Source organism: Pollicipes pollicipes, unplaced genomic scaffold, assembly GCF_011947565.3.
Source record: "Pollicipes pollicipes isolate AB1234 unplaced genomic scaffold, Ppol_2.1 Scaffold_7261;HRSCAF=8764_pilon_pilon_pilon, whole genome shotgun sequence".
Taxonomy (NCBI): Eukaryota; Metazoa; Arthropoda; class Thecostraca; order Pollicipedomorpha; family Pollicipedidae; genus Pollicipes; species Pollicipes pollicipes.
The window spans coordinates 50,125,168-50,142,741 of record NW_023597054.1 but is presented as its reverse complement, the minus strand read 5'-3'; the positions used below and the strand labels follow the sequence as shown (position 1 = coordinate 50,142,741).

Genomic DNA, 17,574 nt, shown 5'->3' with positions numbered 1-17,574 from the left:
ATGAACTTATGTCTGCGGTGCAAGCGGGTCACATCTACCACCTGACGAACCCGAGACAGGCTCGAGACCAGGTGTGTGCGATATACGCATAACCATTTTTCCTTCCTCAGCCATAAATACTAATGATCAAAAGCTTAGTATGTGACGGTATGAAGTATGACTTCAAAACGACAAAATGTAGCACATGTCTGGCTTTATGGTAGTGGGAGTTGAAGATAAATACATCCCGTTTCTGTGGACGAACCAATGGTGCCACTGGTGCTCAGATTACAGCTGTGCTGGAAGGCGGTCTTGACAACACTCCGCTTAAACCCGCCGAGTCGGAGCAATTTGTTCTCATGGCACTGCCCGCTTTGAGAATAAATCAAATTACGCAGCGCCACCAGGCATACATCATTCTGGCCTACATTCGCCCGGGCAAAGCACATCAATGCCTCTGAAGATCCATTGGCATTAGTCGATGCAAAAAATGGCCTTCAATCACCTATATCCGTCCTAACGCCAGTGGCGTAACCCATTTAAGCCTCCCGCACAATCCACAACACAAAGTAGAACATTGGAACCGGATGTTGATATACCTCTAGGATAGCCATTTACGAAGTGTCACAGTCGCTACCCACCGCCGTTACCTCCAAACCCAGCGGAACAAGCACCGCCGGCGATCGTCGGCAGCCGCTCGTCTCGCGCCCCGGGCGGGGACCCGGCCCTCGGCGCGCCCGGTCCCACCTTAAAGTTGATGTTCCTGAGATCGAGCTTGGAGAGGTCGGCGCCAGTGAAGTTGACGCCCTGGAAGCGGAGGCTGGCCTGGCTGGGCGTCACCAGCAGGGCACGCACCACCTCTCGGCGCGAAAGCGGCGCGTCGGCGGCGACCGGCGGCGCGGCCGCCGCCAGCGCCTCCAGCCGGCCCAGCAGCGACTCCACCCCGAAGAAGCGCGCCTCCTCCAGCACACCTGGCCACAGACGGCGCGCTCAGCCACAGATTCTGACAAGGCTTACGACACCTGGGCGTGAGAGGGCGCACAGTGGCGCAGCGGCACGCCAAGGGCAGCTCACTCAGGCCGTGTTGCAGTCTCGGCGACGCCGACACCTAGTACAGGCATACACACGCACACGCTGCGTGGTAGTTGCTTCGCAAATAGACTGACGCTTGTGTCCGGGCCGTTCGGCAGTATCGGTGGCACGCCCCGTCCGCCCCTCTAGCGTTAGGTCTGTGCCAGGTGCCCGGCGCCGGCGGAACCGCGCCGGGCGCGCCCCGTACCGGCCGGGTTGACACCCTCGTCCAGCACCAGTTGCCGCGTGCGCAGGTAGTGCAGGATCGGCTCGAAGTAGGTGGGGCTGCGGTCGATCAGGTAGGCGCCCGAGCTGTCCCGGTCACCGGGACGCAAGCCCTCAGGGTCGCCGCCGAACATCCTGCAGCGACACGGTCGGAAGGCATCACAGCGGCACACGCACCTTGAGACGGTAGCGTTGCCAGTACAGCCAGATTTGCAGCCTAGGCGGAGACACGCGGGGGCGATCATGAGGAGGCATTAGGCTCGGCTATCTGTCCGTGTGCGCTGTCATTCATACTATGCGGGGCGAGCTGAGCACGCAGTCAACGCCCAAGTTGAGACCGAATATTGCTTGACACTGTGGCCTGGCGTCCCCGCCAATCAATACCGCTCGTCGCCATGCCCTGGTGTCCCAAACCGCCAAATCCCCCCCCCCCCCCCCCCCCCCCTCCCCGGACACCACGCATTGGTGCCCCACATACACGTCAACATACCCTAACGTTTAGGTGAGAGTAACACCATGCGTCAGCATGCCGTTCTGTGCCAATCAGCACGCCACCATGTGATAGCATCGCTTGGCCGCATAGTCGTCGAATAGCGTTAGACGACGTGCTCTAAATATTCTGTGAGAATGCCTTCCGAGTCTTGGTCAGCTAAATGTCGTCTGCCACTGTCAAATGGAGTCTGTCCCGGTCTTTCAGTGGGATAAACAGTATCTGCCAGCAGGTCTGCTATCTCAATGAGGTAAGCCTGTCTGTCTGCATGCGATGTTTCATCCCGCTAAATACCGTCCATTACCAAGCCCTGGTCTTGGCCAACCAAACATCAGAATTTTCCACCACTCGACCTGGTGGAAAATTCTGTTAAATATCAACAGCCGGATCCCCTAGAAGTATCCCTCAGCTCACACCGTCCGCTGGCATGACCTACCGCCTCAGTCCACCCAAGATCATCTCTCATGATGCCTTCATATTGCCATCAGCTCAACACTTCCAGTCAGCAAGTCCCCGACTATCAGTCAGCCAAACGCCACCAGACGAATCACCCTGTTATCGGTGTGGGGGCCTACCTGGCCAGCATCGAGTTCGGCTCGACGCCAGTGAGCGTGGTGACACTGGTGGTGAACAGGCGGCCGCCCACGTTCAGCGTCACCCACTCAGTGGTGCCACTGTCGGAGCACCCGCTCCGGACACCAGCGGCGCCGCCAGCAGCGAGGGATGGCGCAGCACGGGAAAACGGCTCACCCTCGGCAGCCGCCAGCAGTATGTCACCATCCCTGCAACATCAGTTGTCACCTGGGTGCTGTGCACAGCAAGCCCATCATATATGCTTCTGGCTAAGATATACCATTAAATGCTGTTCAGCTAAAAATATTACCAATCCAGTCATGACCTTATGATGGCAAACACCACTGCACACCACCTGTTTGAGCATTATATGACAAAACATAATTTTTACCTTATGATGTCTGGATCACTAATGAGACCTCCTTGCTCATTAAACAGTGCTCCAACAGCAAACCCAAGCTTGGATGATGCTACTGACATCAGGTCACTCAGGGAGTTCCTAAACAGAAGGGCCTGAAACATGCAGAATATTAAACCCAAACTGCATTGAAAAGAATGCAACTGCATGCCAGAGATGGCATTACAACAGTCCACACCAGATGAGCATGATGTAACTGGATGGTGCCCATGAATGTCTGCATTTATCTATAATACTGCATCATTACAATATGCTTTCAGCAATGCAAAATTTTCATAAATGCTATCATAGTTAGATGCTTACATGAATGCAATGGTACATCCATGCCCTAAAAATGACATCAAACATTGAGCACTTGAATCATCCCATTCAGTCAGCACATACATGATCAAAGAAAAGAGAACATGACATCAGTGTCTTGCAAGCTAGGCAGTGGAAATCAGACAAACCCAGTCAGCAGCCTGGTCAGAATTGAATACAGCCAAAATTGTTTCTGCAGAAATGTGGTAGCAATAACCACTCAGGGGTGCACCTTCCCATCACTTTGAAGAGGCTCCAACTCCTCTGCCAGCTTTAAGAAGTGGACAGATTTGGAGGGAATCTTTCTTTGGGAAAATTATATGGCATCCTTCACAATCTTTCACTGCACAGCCAACCCAAACTTATTTTATGAAACTACACCCCTGTAACCTAACACCCACCCATGAAGCCTGACCTTTATGCAAGGTAGGAGCCTTTAATACAGCCCAAAAGGAGACAGGTTTCATAAAAGATTCAAAAGAACTTACATGACCACAGCCGGCACAGCCATTCCGAAAAACTGACACTCTTAATGGTGCTGTCATGCTGATGTGATAACCAGTTACCTAACTACTACTCTACTCCAGTCTGCCTCAGTGTTTGACAACGCCACATGTGCCTGCATCGCTTCGTTTTTTATTTGATTCCCAGCCACTGAACAGAAGCAGGCAGTCCAACGCCCACCAACCCAGTTGCCTGACCCCTTCAACCTCCCCCACCCATCGACAATCCTCTACAAGCGACCGGGGAAGCCGTCTTCTCCCGGTTCCATAAGGCTGCTATTATGGTTTTGTTTATTATCGCAATCAAGTAAGTTGATCAGGTATTGACCCTAGATAATATGACGTATATTTTAATTCAGTCATAATTTTTTGGTTCTAAAATTTTATATTTTGGTTAAAACAACAGACATTTTATTTAAATAAAGTTACATTTGCTATTTTCTCTTAGATTATAGTCTGCATCATCTTCTACAATAAGAATGTCAGAATATTCTAAGTATGTGGTGCTAATGCACCACAGGAATCGTAAGTGCCGCTAGAGAGCTACCCCAAAGTCCCAGTACTACACAGCGTGGGAATGTGAGCGTGCAGGTGTAATACAAACGATGATAAAAAAGGATAGATAAGTTCACTATGCATGCAGAGTATTTCCTTTGATGTTTTGCTGCGTGGGGGTTCTCCTTGCTGCTATGTTTTTTATGTTTGAGACGGAGACGCGGTGGCATACTGGGCTGGAGTTTTGATTTACAATTTTCTGCACGATTTTTCCAGGATAAATATTTTGGGACCATTTTGGTCCCAATTTTTCATTGAAACATGCAATTCCTTGAGACCTAGGCACTCAGCTTGCTGAAAGGGGTACAAAATGCTTGCCAAATGTAGAGTTTGGAGTCACACTGCATGTGCATGGAAGTTGTTGCTGCAATGTTACTGTCACATGCTTAGGGCAGCATATTTCTTTCAGTCTGGCCCATAGATGCCATTTTATAATTAATGCAACCTATATGTATTTCTGTGCAAACATTTACAGCCATATAGTACATGACTGGGTTGAAACCTGACCAACTTTATATCTCACAATATCACTATGTCAACTGCTTGCTTTAATACAAGACTGATATGCAAGCCAATGTTTTACCAGGGTTTATTTGTTGGCCAATGCAAGACCTCTTGTTATTCCACTGACAGGCCTAGAATCACTTCTGAGGGAGGTGGGGGGGAGGAGATTATGAGGGTGTGCCTTTGATTACTGTCTGTATTATTGCAGTTAGTCTACAGAATGTCATCCACCCCACTCTCTCATACTCCGGATGAGCCCCTGAGTCCAGTGGACAGCAATGAGGGCGAGGATCTGGGACCACCACAGGGTGATGCGTTCCTGAGGCATATTTCAACAAAGGTGAGCATGTCAGAAATCAGGCACTTTGGGGCTGCTGGCCAAGTGTGCAACAGTTGCAAACATGGCTGCTGACAGTTTAGATAGGCAAGTATGCATGAATATCTGGTACCATGCACCAGCTGCCTATCTTCAACATATGCTCTTTGTTTTGTGTACATGGATATATTCACTGTGGCTTCACTGTGGTTATGGCCATGGTGCCGCAGAGTCATTTACATGTCCAATAACATACTAACTGCCCAAACTATGTTTAAGTTCCATGAACTGAATTTGTACTGGAAATTTCATCATTGTTCTCATGCCTCTTTTGATTCTATGGTACCTTCACTTTTGATTTTTTGTAGACATGCACTTCCAGTGTGAAAACAGAGAAGTAAGAGGTCACAAGGTATGTCAATATGTGCAGTTTCACACCTCCACAAAAGAACCTGTTCAAATCATATCCATACTCTCATCATGCTGTATGTCCCAGCTGGTCAGTGACCATTCTGCAGTGTCTCACTAGCTCAGGGCATCTGGCTGCTGCTCCCCATGTACACATGCTCACATCTCTGTTCTGTGCACCACCACCTCCACCCAGCATCTGACTGTGCCTGTCTGTCACCGTCACCAGACTCGTCAGACACACTGTGTGTCACTGGACCACCTGTACACCCGGCCGTGGAGCTGGCGCTCCGACGGGGTGCACGTGCAGCACCAGACCCGTCTGGTGCTGGTCAACCCCCCGGCACAGAGTGGACGTCAGCTGTGAGTGCTCTTTGCTGCTGCCCCTGCCAGCCAGATCAGTCCTCTAGAATGGGGCGACCAGTGACATGGTGACAAATGGCATCCAAATAAAACTACATAGACCCATGTCACCCACTAGAAGCTTTGGCTAGCTCAGCCCAGACTTCACTGCATAGTATTGTGGATGGGACTTAACTGACAAGCTTTCTGCTTCATGATGATCTAATATGATGTTTTACAGCAGACACAGTGAACCTATTTCACACAAATCGCCTGTCATGTTGTCTCTTGCACTGTCTTACAGTGCTCCTGACACGGTGAGATTGCCCCTGTGTGCCCCTGCCCCATAGCATGTGTGATGATGGGTGCTGGCTTGTGGCCTGACCCCGCCAGTGACATGATCCCGCTAGTGACGTGACCCCGCTAATTACCTGATCTGCTGGTGACCTGGCCTTGTTGATGACTTGACCTCTCCAGTGACAACTTATCTGGTGACCTGACCCACTGGTGACCTGACCCTGTTGGTGACTTGATCCTGTTGGTGTGGCCACCTGATCCTGCGGGTGACCTGATCTGGCTGGTGACCTGAGTCTGCTGGTGACTTGATCCTGCTGGCGACCTGAGCCCATTGGCCACCTGATCCTGCTGGTGACCCGACCCTGTTGGTGACATGGCCCCGCTGGTGACATGACCCCACTGGTGACCTGACCGTGCTGATGGCCTGACCCCGCCCCATCCACAGCTGCAGCTCGCCGGTGGACGTGGAGTCGGTGGACGAGGCGGAGACGCTGACGGCCGCCGATGAGCGGGCGGCGCGCGCCGCCATGGACGAGTGTCAGGAGCACGTGGCCAACGCGCGCGACGTGCCCGATGACCTGATCGAACAGCTGGACCAGTGAGACTCCCCGGGGGCAGGGAGGGGCCAGGAGTGATCGAACAGCTGGACCAGTGAGACTCCCCGGGGGCGGGGAGGGGCCAGGGGTGATCGAACAGCTGGACCAGTGAGACTCCCCGTGGGCGGGGAGGGGCCAGGAGTGATTGAACAGCTGGACCAGTGAGACTCCCCGGGGGCGGGGAGGGGCCCGCAGCCGGTGGGAACCACTAGCCGACCACTTCCTCCCCCCCCCCCGCCCTTCCGCTGCTGATGGCAGCTAAGAAGATGGATGTTAATTCCCATCATAACAAGATGACATGAACTGATGAGATACACATATGTGACCTCACGTTTGGAGGCGGATGGGTTTTTAATGGAGCTTAACAGAGGTCTGTAGCATGGGGGAGGGGTGACAACGTAACGTTATTTCAGGTGTAGCTTCAAATCATGTTATAGTTTTTTCAATGCTCGGAAACCAGAAAGCCAGGTTCCGATGGTTTGATCCTTTATTCTGCTGGCTTTCATCGCAAGCAGCACGCTGGTATTTGTGTACAGCTTAAGCTGGAAAAGGGTCAAACGGGCGGAACCTTTTTGTAAATTTGTGGTGGCCTTCAGTGTAACCACAGGACAAGGAGGCCACTAAGCGTAAACAGTGCGTAGCCAAGGAAGGGGGTTTGAAATTGTCAACAACAAAAAAACGTAACGCGATTTATGGATGGCCCCAATATTTGTGGGAAACTTACGCACGCTTAGTAGTTCATAGACAGTGTTCACGCTGCTGCGTGCATCGTTCACACACTCTCCACTGCTTAATATTGGTGACGATTATTACAATTTCTCGCGGCCGCCGCGGCGGTGAGGTCATCTGACGGCCGGACTGCTTGACATTAGTTCACCGTTCCTCCGCCAGGTCATCGTGGAGCCCGGCCAAGCGCCAGCTGCTCCGGCGGGTCCTGGCTGCTCTGGACGGTTACCAGCTGGCGCGACGGGCGGTAGCCGGCCGGCGCGGTGCGGCGTTCGTGGCGCGCGTGCACGCGGATCGGTGCGCGTCACGGGTGCGGCGCGCTCTGGCGGCGGCCGGCTGGCAGCGGCCGCTCTGCCAGTGGCTGCACGGCCTGCTGCTGCAAAAGCTGGGTCGCGACGCGCTGGCGCTCTACCTGGAGGTGGTGCAGGTGCGTGCGGCGCTCTCTCGCTCGTTCCGACGCTTAGCCGGCTGGCCAGGTGGAGGGCACGCCTTGTGACGGGGGGCCGGCTGGGGCTGCACTGGACCGCGTTCCTGGCCGTGGCTATTCCATGTGGTGTGCAGGCACCACACGTCCCATTACAACAACCCACTGTCGGGCCCTCCAGCGTCTGAGGGACGTCCCGGAGACGTGTGCGGGTGTCTGAAGACGTGCGCCGCGGCTGAGCGACACTGCCCCGTCTGTCGGCAGACGCTGACCAGCAAGACGCCATCGCTGGCGGCTCGGCTGACGTGGCCGGCCGGCCCCCGCCACGGCCCGCTCTCCGCCGAGACGCTGGCGCCGCTGCTGCGCCGGCCCTGGGAACCGGCCACCCACATCATCTCTCAGCACAAGCTGGTGCGTACCGAGCGGTGATCGGCGGCGGTCCGATAACCCAGCCGGCCAGGGAATCAGTAAGAACTCACCATTGCCTGTGGCAGTATGGATGGGACGCGTGGGATGGAACACAGGCATGGAACTTAGCGCTTCAATGGCTTCATTTGATAAAGTGTTTGAGTAATGAATGCAATATCATAAGATATGCAGTACTATGTCATCACATAGACGTTGCCCACCCTTAAAACCTCGGAATGTTTCACACCTATCTGGGCGGAATACACCAGAACAAAGTCAGAACTGTTCACGATCCTGCGTACTCGGCTGCGCCGTCTCCACCTCCGGCACCGTCCCTGGTGGCGCGCACGCGCCTGTCTGTAGCGCTCCGACCGGCGCCGCTGACCCGCCGGTGCCGTGCTGGTGCCGAGCAGCGGCGCCTTCCCAACAACCCGCTGCTGGTGCTGGTACCGTCGTCGCCGTGCCACGGCTCGGACGCCAGCCGGCTTGGCTTCGGCACCGGCCGGCTCGACTTCTGGCACCGCCAGCTCTCGGCGCTCGGCAAGGTGGTCGCCATCAGCGTGTTCGAGGGTGAGTGGCACGCGCCGACGGCCGCTCTGCGCCCTCTGCAGGGTCCGGTCGGTCGGCAGGCTCGCTGGCGACGAGCGGACCGGGCGTGCGTAGATGGTTGTTGCCGCTGCGCTCCGACATATACCGTTCGTTGACACAGCAGCCGGCTCTGCCCTGCAGGTGTTTCTGTAGTATCTGGCGATTTTGTTCGCGTGGTGTGTATGTGCGCCGGTACAGTCGTTGCGGTGTGGCGCGTAATGAGCTGTATATGACAGGCTACGCGTTTTATTATCATCCGTTGACCCGTGTCTGACCTCGGTTGAACTGCGACTGACGGGCTGGCCCGTCCGTGACTTCGTCTGACCCGTCCCTGACTTCGGCCGACCATGTCTAACCTCGGCTGACCTGCGCCCCGTCGGCAGGTGGCGCGCCGAGCCGCGGCATCACCGTTAGCGAGAGCCTGTCGCACATCATGGCCATGTGCCGGAGCCAGGTGGCCGAGCTGCGGCGGCCCGGCCGGCCGCTGGTCCTGCTCGGCTGGGGCGCCGCCGGTCTGGTGGCCGCCCACCTGGCGCTGGTCGAGCCCGTCAGCGCCGTGGTCGGGCTCGGCTTCCCGTACTGGTCGGCGGCCGGGCGGCGCGGCGAGCCGGACGACCCGCTGCTCGAGTCGCGCACGCCCACCCTGCTGCTGGTGGGCCAGTCGGCCAGCGACGCGGCGCCGCACGAGCTCGAGCTGATGCGCGACCGGATGCGTGCAGAGACTGGCCTGGTGGTGGTGGGCGGCGCCGACCGCCGCCTGCTGGTCAACCGGCACAAGCGGCAGCGCGAGGGCCTGACGCAGAGCATGGTGGACCGCGCAGTCATGGTGAGGGGGCGGGCGGCGGCGGCACGGGTCGACTCGGTGACGACACGCGAGGCGGGCCGTCAGTGGCCGTGACGTGCTGTGACCGTGCCGATAAGTTGTGTCGGCAGCCGGCTGTGTCGAGTGCTGTTCGGTTGGGATATGACGCCCTCCGGCTGGCTGCTCCTGTCAGTTACCGCTCACGCGCCGCGCCACTCGTCCCTCTGACGCGGCATGCGTGCGTCGGCCGGCAGGAGGAGGTCTCCGAGTTCCTGACCAACATCCTGACGCAGCAGCTGGACGGCACGCTGCCCGTGTTTCCGCGGCTGCCGACTCCGCCACTCTGCCGCGAAGACGCGGTGCTGAGGAACCTGGCGCGCGAGCGGCGGCGGCGGCCGGTCGGCCCGGCCAAACAGCGTGCCAGGCCGACCAGGAGCGGTACGGCCCCGCACCCCGGCTAGTAGCCGTCTGCCGCCAGTGTGGTCTGCCTGTCAGATTAGTGTTTGCCCGGACTCCCCTGGCGGCCGGAGACTGTCGAGACGGGCATCTTGTTATTTTCAAGGGATTGGGAATGCCCGGTGGTATGTAGTGTGGAACGCTTACCCGTGCGTTACGTGCGGTGTTGTGCTGATTAGCTTGTGGCGCGTCCGCGTCCGGCGGGCGGACGGCCGCTGCGCGCGTGCTCGGTCACCTCTTTGCTGACACGCGCCGTGTGTGTTTGGCTGACCACAGGGCGTCCGAGGGGCCGGCCGCGTGCCGCCACGCAGCGTCCAGAGCCGGGCGGCTCGCCGGCCGCCGACGACGACTCTCTCTCGGAGCCGCCCATCATCGACCTGATCCAGGAGGCGGACAGCGGCACGCCCGAGCCCGAGCCCGAGCCGGGGCCGGTGGCGCACGTGCCGTCCCCGCCGTCGGCGGCGTCCACTCCCAGCGCGCCGCCTGCGCCGCCGCCTCCTCCGCTGCCGCCTGCCCCCGCTGCGGCAGCCGCGACGCTGAAAATGATGACGACGCCGCCGTTTAAGGTGAGGAGATAGCCCACGCTCCAGTCGGTCGACGGCCGACCGGTAGCCAGTGTTGTGATCCTAACGAGACGCTTTTGGGAATACGGGCCGACTACAGGGGACATCTCGTAAAAGACAGACATCTCGATAGGGGATAGACAGATAGGGGACAGACCGACAGAGAGTAGTCGTAGGGGACAGACAGATAGGGAGCTGTTCGTTGGGAACGGACATCTCGTTAGAGGATAGGCAGAAGACAGCTCGCAGGGACGGACAGATGGTAAGCTTGACAGACAGCTTGTAAGGGACAGACACCTTTATAAATAACAGACAGATAGGGGACAGCTCGTATGGGAAAGACATCTCGATAGATGACAGGCAGCCAGTGGACAGCTCGCAGGAGATAGACATATCAATAGATGACAAATAGGCTGGGAACAGACAGGCAGGGTAAAGCAAGTAGGGGACAAACAGACATGGCGCAGCTCGTAGGGGACATATTTCTCGATGGATGACAAGACAGGCAGGGGTCAGCTCGCGGGGAACAGACATCTCGTTAGATGGCAGACACGCAGGGTACAGCTCGTAGGGGACAGCTGGCAGGGGACAGACAGGCATGACAAAGCTCGTATGGGACTGATTTCTCGATAGATGATAGACAGGTAGAGGACAGACAGGCAGGGGACAGCATGTAGGGGACAGACACCTAGATAGATGACAGACAGACAGGGGACAGCTCGTAAGGGACAGACATCTCGATAGATGACAGACAGACAGGGGACAGCTCGTGGGGGACAGACATCTCGATAGATGACAGACGGACAGGTGGACAGCTCGTAGGTAGCGAGCGTGAAGGGTATCGTCGAATGTGACGCCGAATACAGCTTGGTGCATGTGATTTAGGAACGCCAAACTGGGTCTTTTGTGACCTTTGTTCTAGCTTGTGTTTCCTAGACAGTCTCTGGTAGCCTCTTTGGACATCCAGACACTGCCTCTGGTGCCATTGTGAGCCCCAAACACGAATTCCACTGGGCGCCCTTGCTCCAGCGCGTGCCCTGTTGACCCCAGTTGAACTCCTATGACCTCCGTTGGCCGGTTTGCGCTGCCTCCGGTGACCTCTGCGTCTCCCAGATTGGGGTCGTGTTTGGGGGCGGCGGACGTCAAGAGGTGCCGTGGCCTGTGTTGATCTCCGCCACCCTCAGACACGGCCACTGCTGCCTTGCCTTGTCCCCAGACGCAGCTCCTGTTAACCTCTGCCGTCCCCAGCCGCAACCCCTGTAAATCTCAGCCGCCCCCAGCCGCGGACGCTGTTGACCTCTGCCGCCCCAGCCGCGGCCTCTGTTGACCTCCGCCGCCCCAGCCGCGGTCCCTGTTGACCTCTGCTGCTCCCAGCCGTGGCCTGTGTTGACCTCTGCTGCCCCAGCCGTGGCCTGTGTTGACCTCTGCCGTCCCCAGCAGCGGTCCCTGTTGACCTCTGCTGCCCCAGCCGTGGCCTGTGTTGACCTCCGCCGCCCCCAGTCGCGGTCCCTGTTGACCTCCGCCGCCCCCAGTCGCGGTCCCTGTTGACCTCTGCCGCCCCCAGCCGCGGTCCGCGGTGCCGAGCGCCGGTCTGTCCCGGCGGCAGCCGTCGCCGTCGCCCGAGCCGTTCCCGCTGCCGGCTGGCGTCCGCCCGGCGCCCGGCTGCCGGCTCCGGGTCACTCAGAGTCTGGACGGTGGCCGCTTCAGGCGCAGCCGAGGTACGCCGCCGTTCGCCGCCGTGGCTGGGAGAGGACGCCGCGCTTGACCGTTGTTTCCTTCACCATTTGGACTGCGGTTGGTGGGGGGGGGGGGGGGGGGGCAATGTCTGCGGCCCACGACTTATATTTGTGAATTGTTTCTTAACACGCCGTGGGCTTTGGCGAGTTGGCGAATCTTGTCGGCGTGGGAGAATGGATCACGGCCATGCCATTATGCTTGTGTTGGTGGGGATGCTGACCGTAATAGCCTCGCTTCTCGCTGTATCGTGTCTCACAGCGCTGGCCGGCGCTGGCCGGCCGCCGCGCCGGAGCGAGCGTCCAGTCGCAGTGTTCAGGGCCTCTGTTGGACGCGTGTGTGCGTGTGTGCGGCAGGCCGGGGCCGCGGCCGCAGCCGGGCCGCCCGGTACGGCGCGGCGCGAGACTTCGTCACCACGGCGTCGATGCTCGGCTCGTCGCGTTTCCTGACGCCGACCACTACGGCCGCCGCCCTCTCCAGTGCAGGTGGGCCCCGCCGCCCCGTGGCCTGGCGCCGCACGACGCCGGGCTCGGTACCCGTCATCATTTTGCCACTGCCAGCCCTCTGCTGACAAAGCATATGTAGTTTCGTGTCGAATCAGTTATATGTCTATGGTACGACGTGTATGTATGCAGTATCATGGCTCAGCTGCTGTCCTATGCTATGTAAGAGGTCGCTGGTCATGGCGGTGGTATTGACTTGAAACTTGGCTGTTGGCTAAGGCCGCTGTGCAGTCCAGGCGCGCCCAGCAGACGTGTGACTGACACTGCGCTCGGCAACTGCTGCAGCGAGCGAGGCGGGTGGTCAGCATCTGGTGTACGTGCAGCCGCCGGCGGTGTCGGCGCGGCCGCCGCCTCTGCCGTCGTCGCTGGAGCGGGAGCGGCTGATGACGCTGCCTAGCGGCCGCTCGCTGCTTTCCAGCCGCCAGCTGGTGGTGACGCGCGGCGGCTCGCGCACCGTCACATACGTGCCGACGCCGCGGCCCGGGGCCTCGGCGCCGCCGCCGCAGCAGCATCAGCAGCCGGCACCGCGGCCCGCCCCACCGCCGCAGCCGGTGCCGCGGCCGCCAGAGCACGAGTACGCGGCGGGCGCGCTGGCGGCGCGCGGCCGGGCGGCGGCCGGCGCGGCGCGCAGCCGTCTCCTGCGCACGGCAGTTTACAGTCGCCAGCAGCAGCCGCCAGGCCGTGGCCAGGAGCGAATCGAGTCGGCGGCGGACCGCGCCGGGCCCGGTGCGCGCCCCAGACAGGCGCCCATGGCCGGCGACGGGCCGGACCCGGCGCTGGGACCGGACTGACGAGCCCTGACGGGACGCCGTCGAGAGCGCTCGAGGCCCGCCATTAGGCCTACAGGCTGCAACGTACTCTGCCGAATTACGAGACGTGAGGACGCCGACGGGCTGGGACGTCGTCACGTGTAGAGCCAAAGAGTGATCTGTTGCCCAGCTTTGTCAGCCGGAGCGGCGACAGCAGGACGGGCTGTGGGGGGAACGCCTGTGACCTGCTGGTCCGACGGAGCCTTTGGTGCCGCTCAGAGCTCTGCCCAAACCCGGAACTGTGCCCTGACTCAGAGCTCTGCCCAAGCCCAGAGCTGTGCCCTGACTCAGAGCTCTGCCCAAGCCCAGAGCTGTGCCCTGACTCAGAGCTCTACCCAAACCCAGAGCTGTGCCCTGACTCAGAGCTCTGCCCAAACCCAGAGCTGTGCCCTGACTCAGAGCTCTACCCAAACCCAGAGCTGTGCCCTGACTCAGAGCTCTGCCCAAACCCAGAGCTGTGCCCTGACTCAGAGCTTGCCCCAGCCCAGGCTGGCCCTGACTCAGAGCTCTGCCCCAAGCCCAGAGCTGTGCCCCTGACTCAGAGCTCTGCCCAAACCCAGAGCTGTGCCCTGACTCAGAGCTCTGCCCAAACCCAGAGCTGTGCCCTGACTCAGAGCTCTGCCCAAGCCCAGAGCTGTGCCCTGACTCAGAGCTCTGCCCAAGCCCAGAGCTGTGCCCTGACTCAGAGCTCTGCCCAAGCCCAGAGCTGTGCCCTGACTCAGAGCTCTACCCAAACCCAGAGCTGTGCCCTGACTCAGAGCTCTGCCCAAACCCAGAGCTGTGCCCTGACTCAGAGCTCTGCCCAAACCCGGAACTGTGCTCTGACTCAGAGCTCTGCCCAAACCCAGAGCTGTGCCCTGACTCAGAGCTCTGCCCAAACCCAGAGCTGTGCCCTGACTCAGAGCTCTGCCCAAACCCAGAGCTGTGCCCTGACTCAGAGCTCTACCCAAACCCAGAGCTGTGCCCTGACTCAGAACTCTACCCAAACCCAGAGCTGTGCCCTGACTCGGAGTTCTGCCCAGTCTGCCAGTCCAGATCAGCGATACCCCATCGGATCCTCCGAAGTGATCGTTGTGTGTTAAATACAGGTGACAGATCTTCTGACGGTGGTTTTGAATCGGCGTGTATGACATACCCGGCCTTTCGGCACCACGCCCGTAGTATTTCGTCTCGTAAGTGGCAATCCATAGCCCAGGCCAGTTTTATAAAGAGAAGTTACTACTTCTGGCTGGGCGAAGCGGTTTTGGTGCAACTTCCCATTGCCTACGCCGGTGTCTAGTTTGTATCATGCCAGAGTTGTCTGTCATGCGACAAGGTAAAAACCAGCAAGTTTTATTTCGTTTGCAAGCAAACATTCTATAGCAATTTAAATGTGCGTGATCACAGTGTGCATGAGATGCGCAGTGTGATCACGTGATCTGGATGCAAAAAAATGTGAGTAGCCATTGTGGGCTGGTTTCGGGCACACGAAGCTATTACTCTTCTGTCATTCAGCTGCTGTTTACACCTCTTCAGCAGTCATTGTACTTCTGTGCAGCTACAAGGCAATTCATCTCTCCATTTGGCATCAGCTTGGCCCACGCCACAGTAATGTTATGTAACCAAAACACTCGCCAGCTGCTGAGTGTCGGCACGGTGAGGCGATACGGTGGTTGTTTGTCGAACACAGGATGTGGAAGTCGCGCCATCAGAGTTAAAATCAATATAAAAGTAGGTACCGGAATCGCAGCCGTTTTCCACCGTAGGCTGCTCCAGTCTAGAGATGTCGTACACCTCCACCTTTGGCTTTATGCAGTCTCCTCCATGATCACGACTGTTCTTTTCGACGATGCAGAGCATATTATGTTAATTCAGTTTCGAACTGAGGTTGTGCACCACGCTCAAATCAGATGCGCTATGTAACCCAGCGGATGCTTGCCGAAGTGTGCGGTAACTTCCTACTTCAATTATTTCTCTAAAAGTAGAGTTTGAGGGAAGAAAAAGTAGTTACTCTTCACGTTAGGCGACCGGATTAGCAGGTTATTTCCATACGCCAGAACTGTACATTATTCTGTCTGTGTGAAACTGGTTACTGGCTGTTCTCATGCACACCAAGCTAATATCTGCACCGTGACTCAATAGTCAGGTGAACGTCTCGAATCCCAAAAATGCACTACTTTGGCGTCCTGGAGAGTCTCTAATATAGAAGTCGTTTGTCGAAAGACAAGCACAAACGAAAGACCGTCTTATTGCACGGCATGAGCCTGCCACGGTGGCAGCCTACACGCGCGAGCAGCGTGGTTCCGTCAGGCTTTTTGGTGGCTGATCAAGCTTGATGACTGACTGTGATGGCTGATCAGGCTCATGACATAGCCACGAGGAATGGTTTAAGGAAATTAGTTTGTTAACTGCTGGTCTGGTCTGGTTTGCTAACTGGTCTAACTAGCACCAATGAACGACAGATCATTTTCATTGGCCAATTTGCGGCGCTGGCGAACGAGCCACCATTATCAGGTTCGAGAAGGCAAGCAGGACATATAGAGAATGTGGGAAGTTATCAATCCCTCACAATCGGTGCTGCGACTGGACTAGCATAGTTAAATTGACTAAACCAGGTCTTGAAATTGTGTGCCATCACCTTTTCATTCAGATATTCTGGAACCTACGACCGTAATGAACATGCCCTCACCTCACCGGGGGGGGGGGGGGGGGGGGAAGACTAAGTCGCTTCGCTAGTATGCATCAAATTTGCTGCCAGGTGATATCAGATTGGCCATGGAGCGGCCGTAAGTTGTTCAAAGAAGCCGCGTGATAGCGTTTCTTTCTAAGCCCCGGCAGTCACATGTAGACTAGCCTGGTTCCCGACAAAGGTCAAACTGTGGATACATTGGTGTATTTGTGCAGTCCGTGCACCACAACCATCCAGCATGGAATGCTTCTGTCATGCGCCGGGTGACGTAAGCGTGTAGTGGCAAAGATATAAAACTGGCGCAATCTCGATGCGAGGATATACACCGGCGCAATGTAAGCAAAGCCGTCCCGCGCGATAAACTTTCCAATCAACGCCATAACACAGCGCATCTCCGCATACAGATATAAAGGATAAGATAACAATGGAAGACCCGACATCACCGTGGTGTCGGCGAAAGCCATCGCCAACAACGCTCTTTGGTTGGTTGGGTTGTTTGTTTAAAGGCCCAGGGCCGAGTATACTTCGCGTCACAGCACGCCGTTCGCTCCTCCGCCACCTCTGAGCAGCCCGCCAGACCAGGCGCCTTGCGTCTATCTGGTGCTCGGAGAGAGGGCACCAACGGGTCTGGCGACACTGGCCGGTCCCGCCCAGACTGTCAGGTGACACTGGCCGGTCCCACCCAGACTGTCAGGTGACACTGGCCGGTCCCGCCCAGACTGTCTGGCGACACTGGCCGGTCCCGCCCAGACTGTCAGGTGACACTGGCCGGTCCCGCCCAGACTGTCAGGTGACACTGGCCGGTCCCACCCAGACTGTCAGGTGACACTGGCCGGTCCCGCCCAGACTGTCTGGCGACACTGGCCGGTCCCGCCCAGACTGTCAGGTGACACTGGCCGGTCCCGCCCAGAGTGTGGTCCGCCGGCGGTCCCTTCCTCGATCCGCCGCTGGTCAGCAGGTGCAGGCGGCTCACATCTCCTCGGTGCCCTCCGGCCCGCCGAAGATGACGTTATCCGCCATGTCCACGAACAGACCGGTTTCAACCACACCTGAAAACGAACAGCAAAGCTGCCAGTGCGCGGCGGGGCAACACAAACCCAGTGCGCAGAGGGGCAGCACAAACCCAGTGCGCGGAGGGGCAGCACAAACCCAGTGCGCAGAGGGGCAGCACAAACCCAGTGCGCAGAGGGGCAGCACAGACCCAGTGCGCTGCGCGGACGGGCAGCACAAACCCAGTGCGCGGAGGGGCAGCACAAACCCAGCGCGCTGCGCGGACGGGCAGCACAAACCCAGTGCGCGGAGGGGCAGCACAAACC

The 17,574-nt window shown here is 57.8% G+C and overlaps 2 protein-coding genes across 2 annotated transcripts; one reads left to right on the top strand and one right to left on the bottom strand.

The window, feature by feature from the left end:
- Window positions 1-612: 612 nt before the first annotated feature.
- Window positions 613-2,815, bottom strand: LOC119111582 (BTB/POZ domain-containing protein KCTD9). Its single transcript, XM_037235392.1, has 4 exons — window positions 2,730-2,815; window positions 2,341-2,547; window positions 1,259-1,410; window positions 613-950 (listed from the first exon to the last, which is right to left on the bottom strand). Exons 2-4 carry the CDS (start codon window positions 2,349-2,351, stop codon window positions 613-615), a joined length of 501 nt encoding a protein of 166 aa, XP_037091287.1. The 5' UTR covers window positions 2,352-2,547; window positions 2,730-2,815.
- Window positions 2,816-3,793: 978 nt separating this feature from the next.
- LOC119111581 (KAT8 regulatory NSL complex subunit 3) lies at window positions 3,794-10,559 on the top strand. Its single transcript, XM_037235391.1, has 11 exons — window positions 3,794-3,866; window positions 4,827-4,958; window positions 5,572-5,705; window positions 6,427-6,579; window positions 7,469-7,730; window positions 7,992-8,138; window positions 8,549-8,705; window positions 9,107-9,549; window positions 9,780-9,963; window positions 10,258-10,380; window positions 10,510-10,559. Exons 2-11 carry the CDS (start codon window positions 4,839-4,841, stop codon window positions 10,557-10,559), a joined length of 1,773 nt encoding a protein of 590 aa, XP_037091286.1. The 5' UTR covers window positions 3,794-3,866; window positions 4,827-4,838.
- The last annotated feature ends 7,015 nt before the right edge of the window (window positions 10,560-17,574 follow it).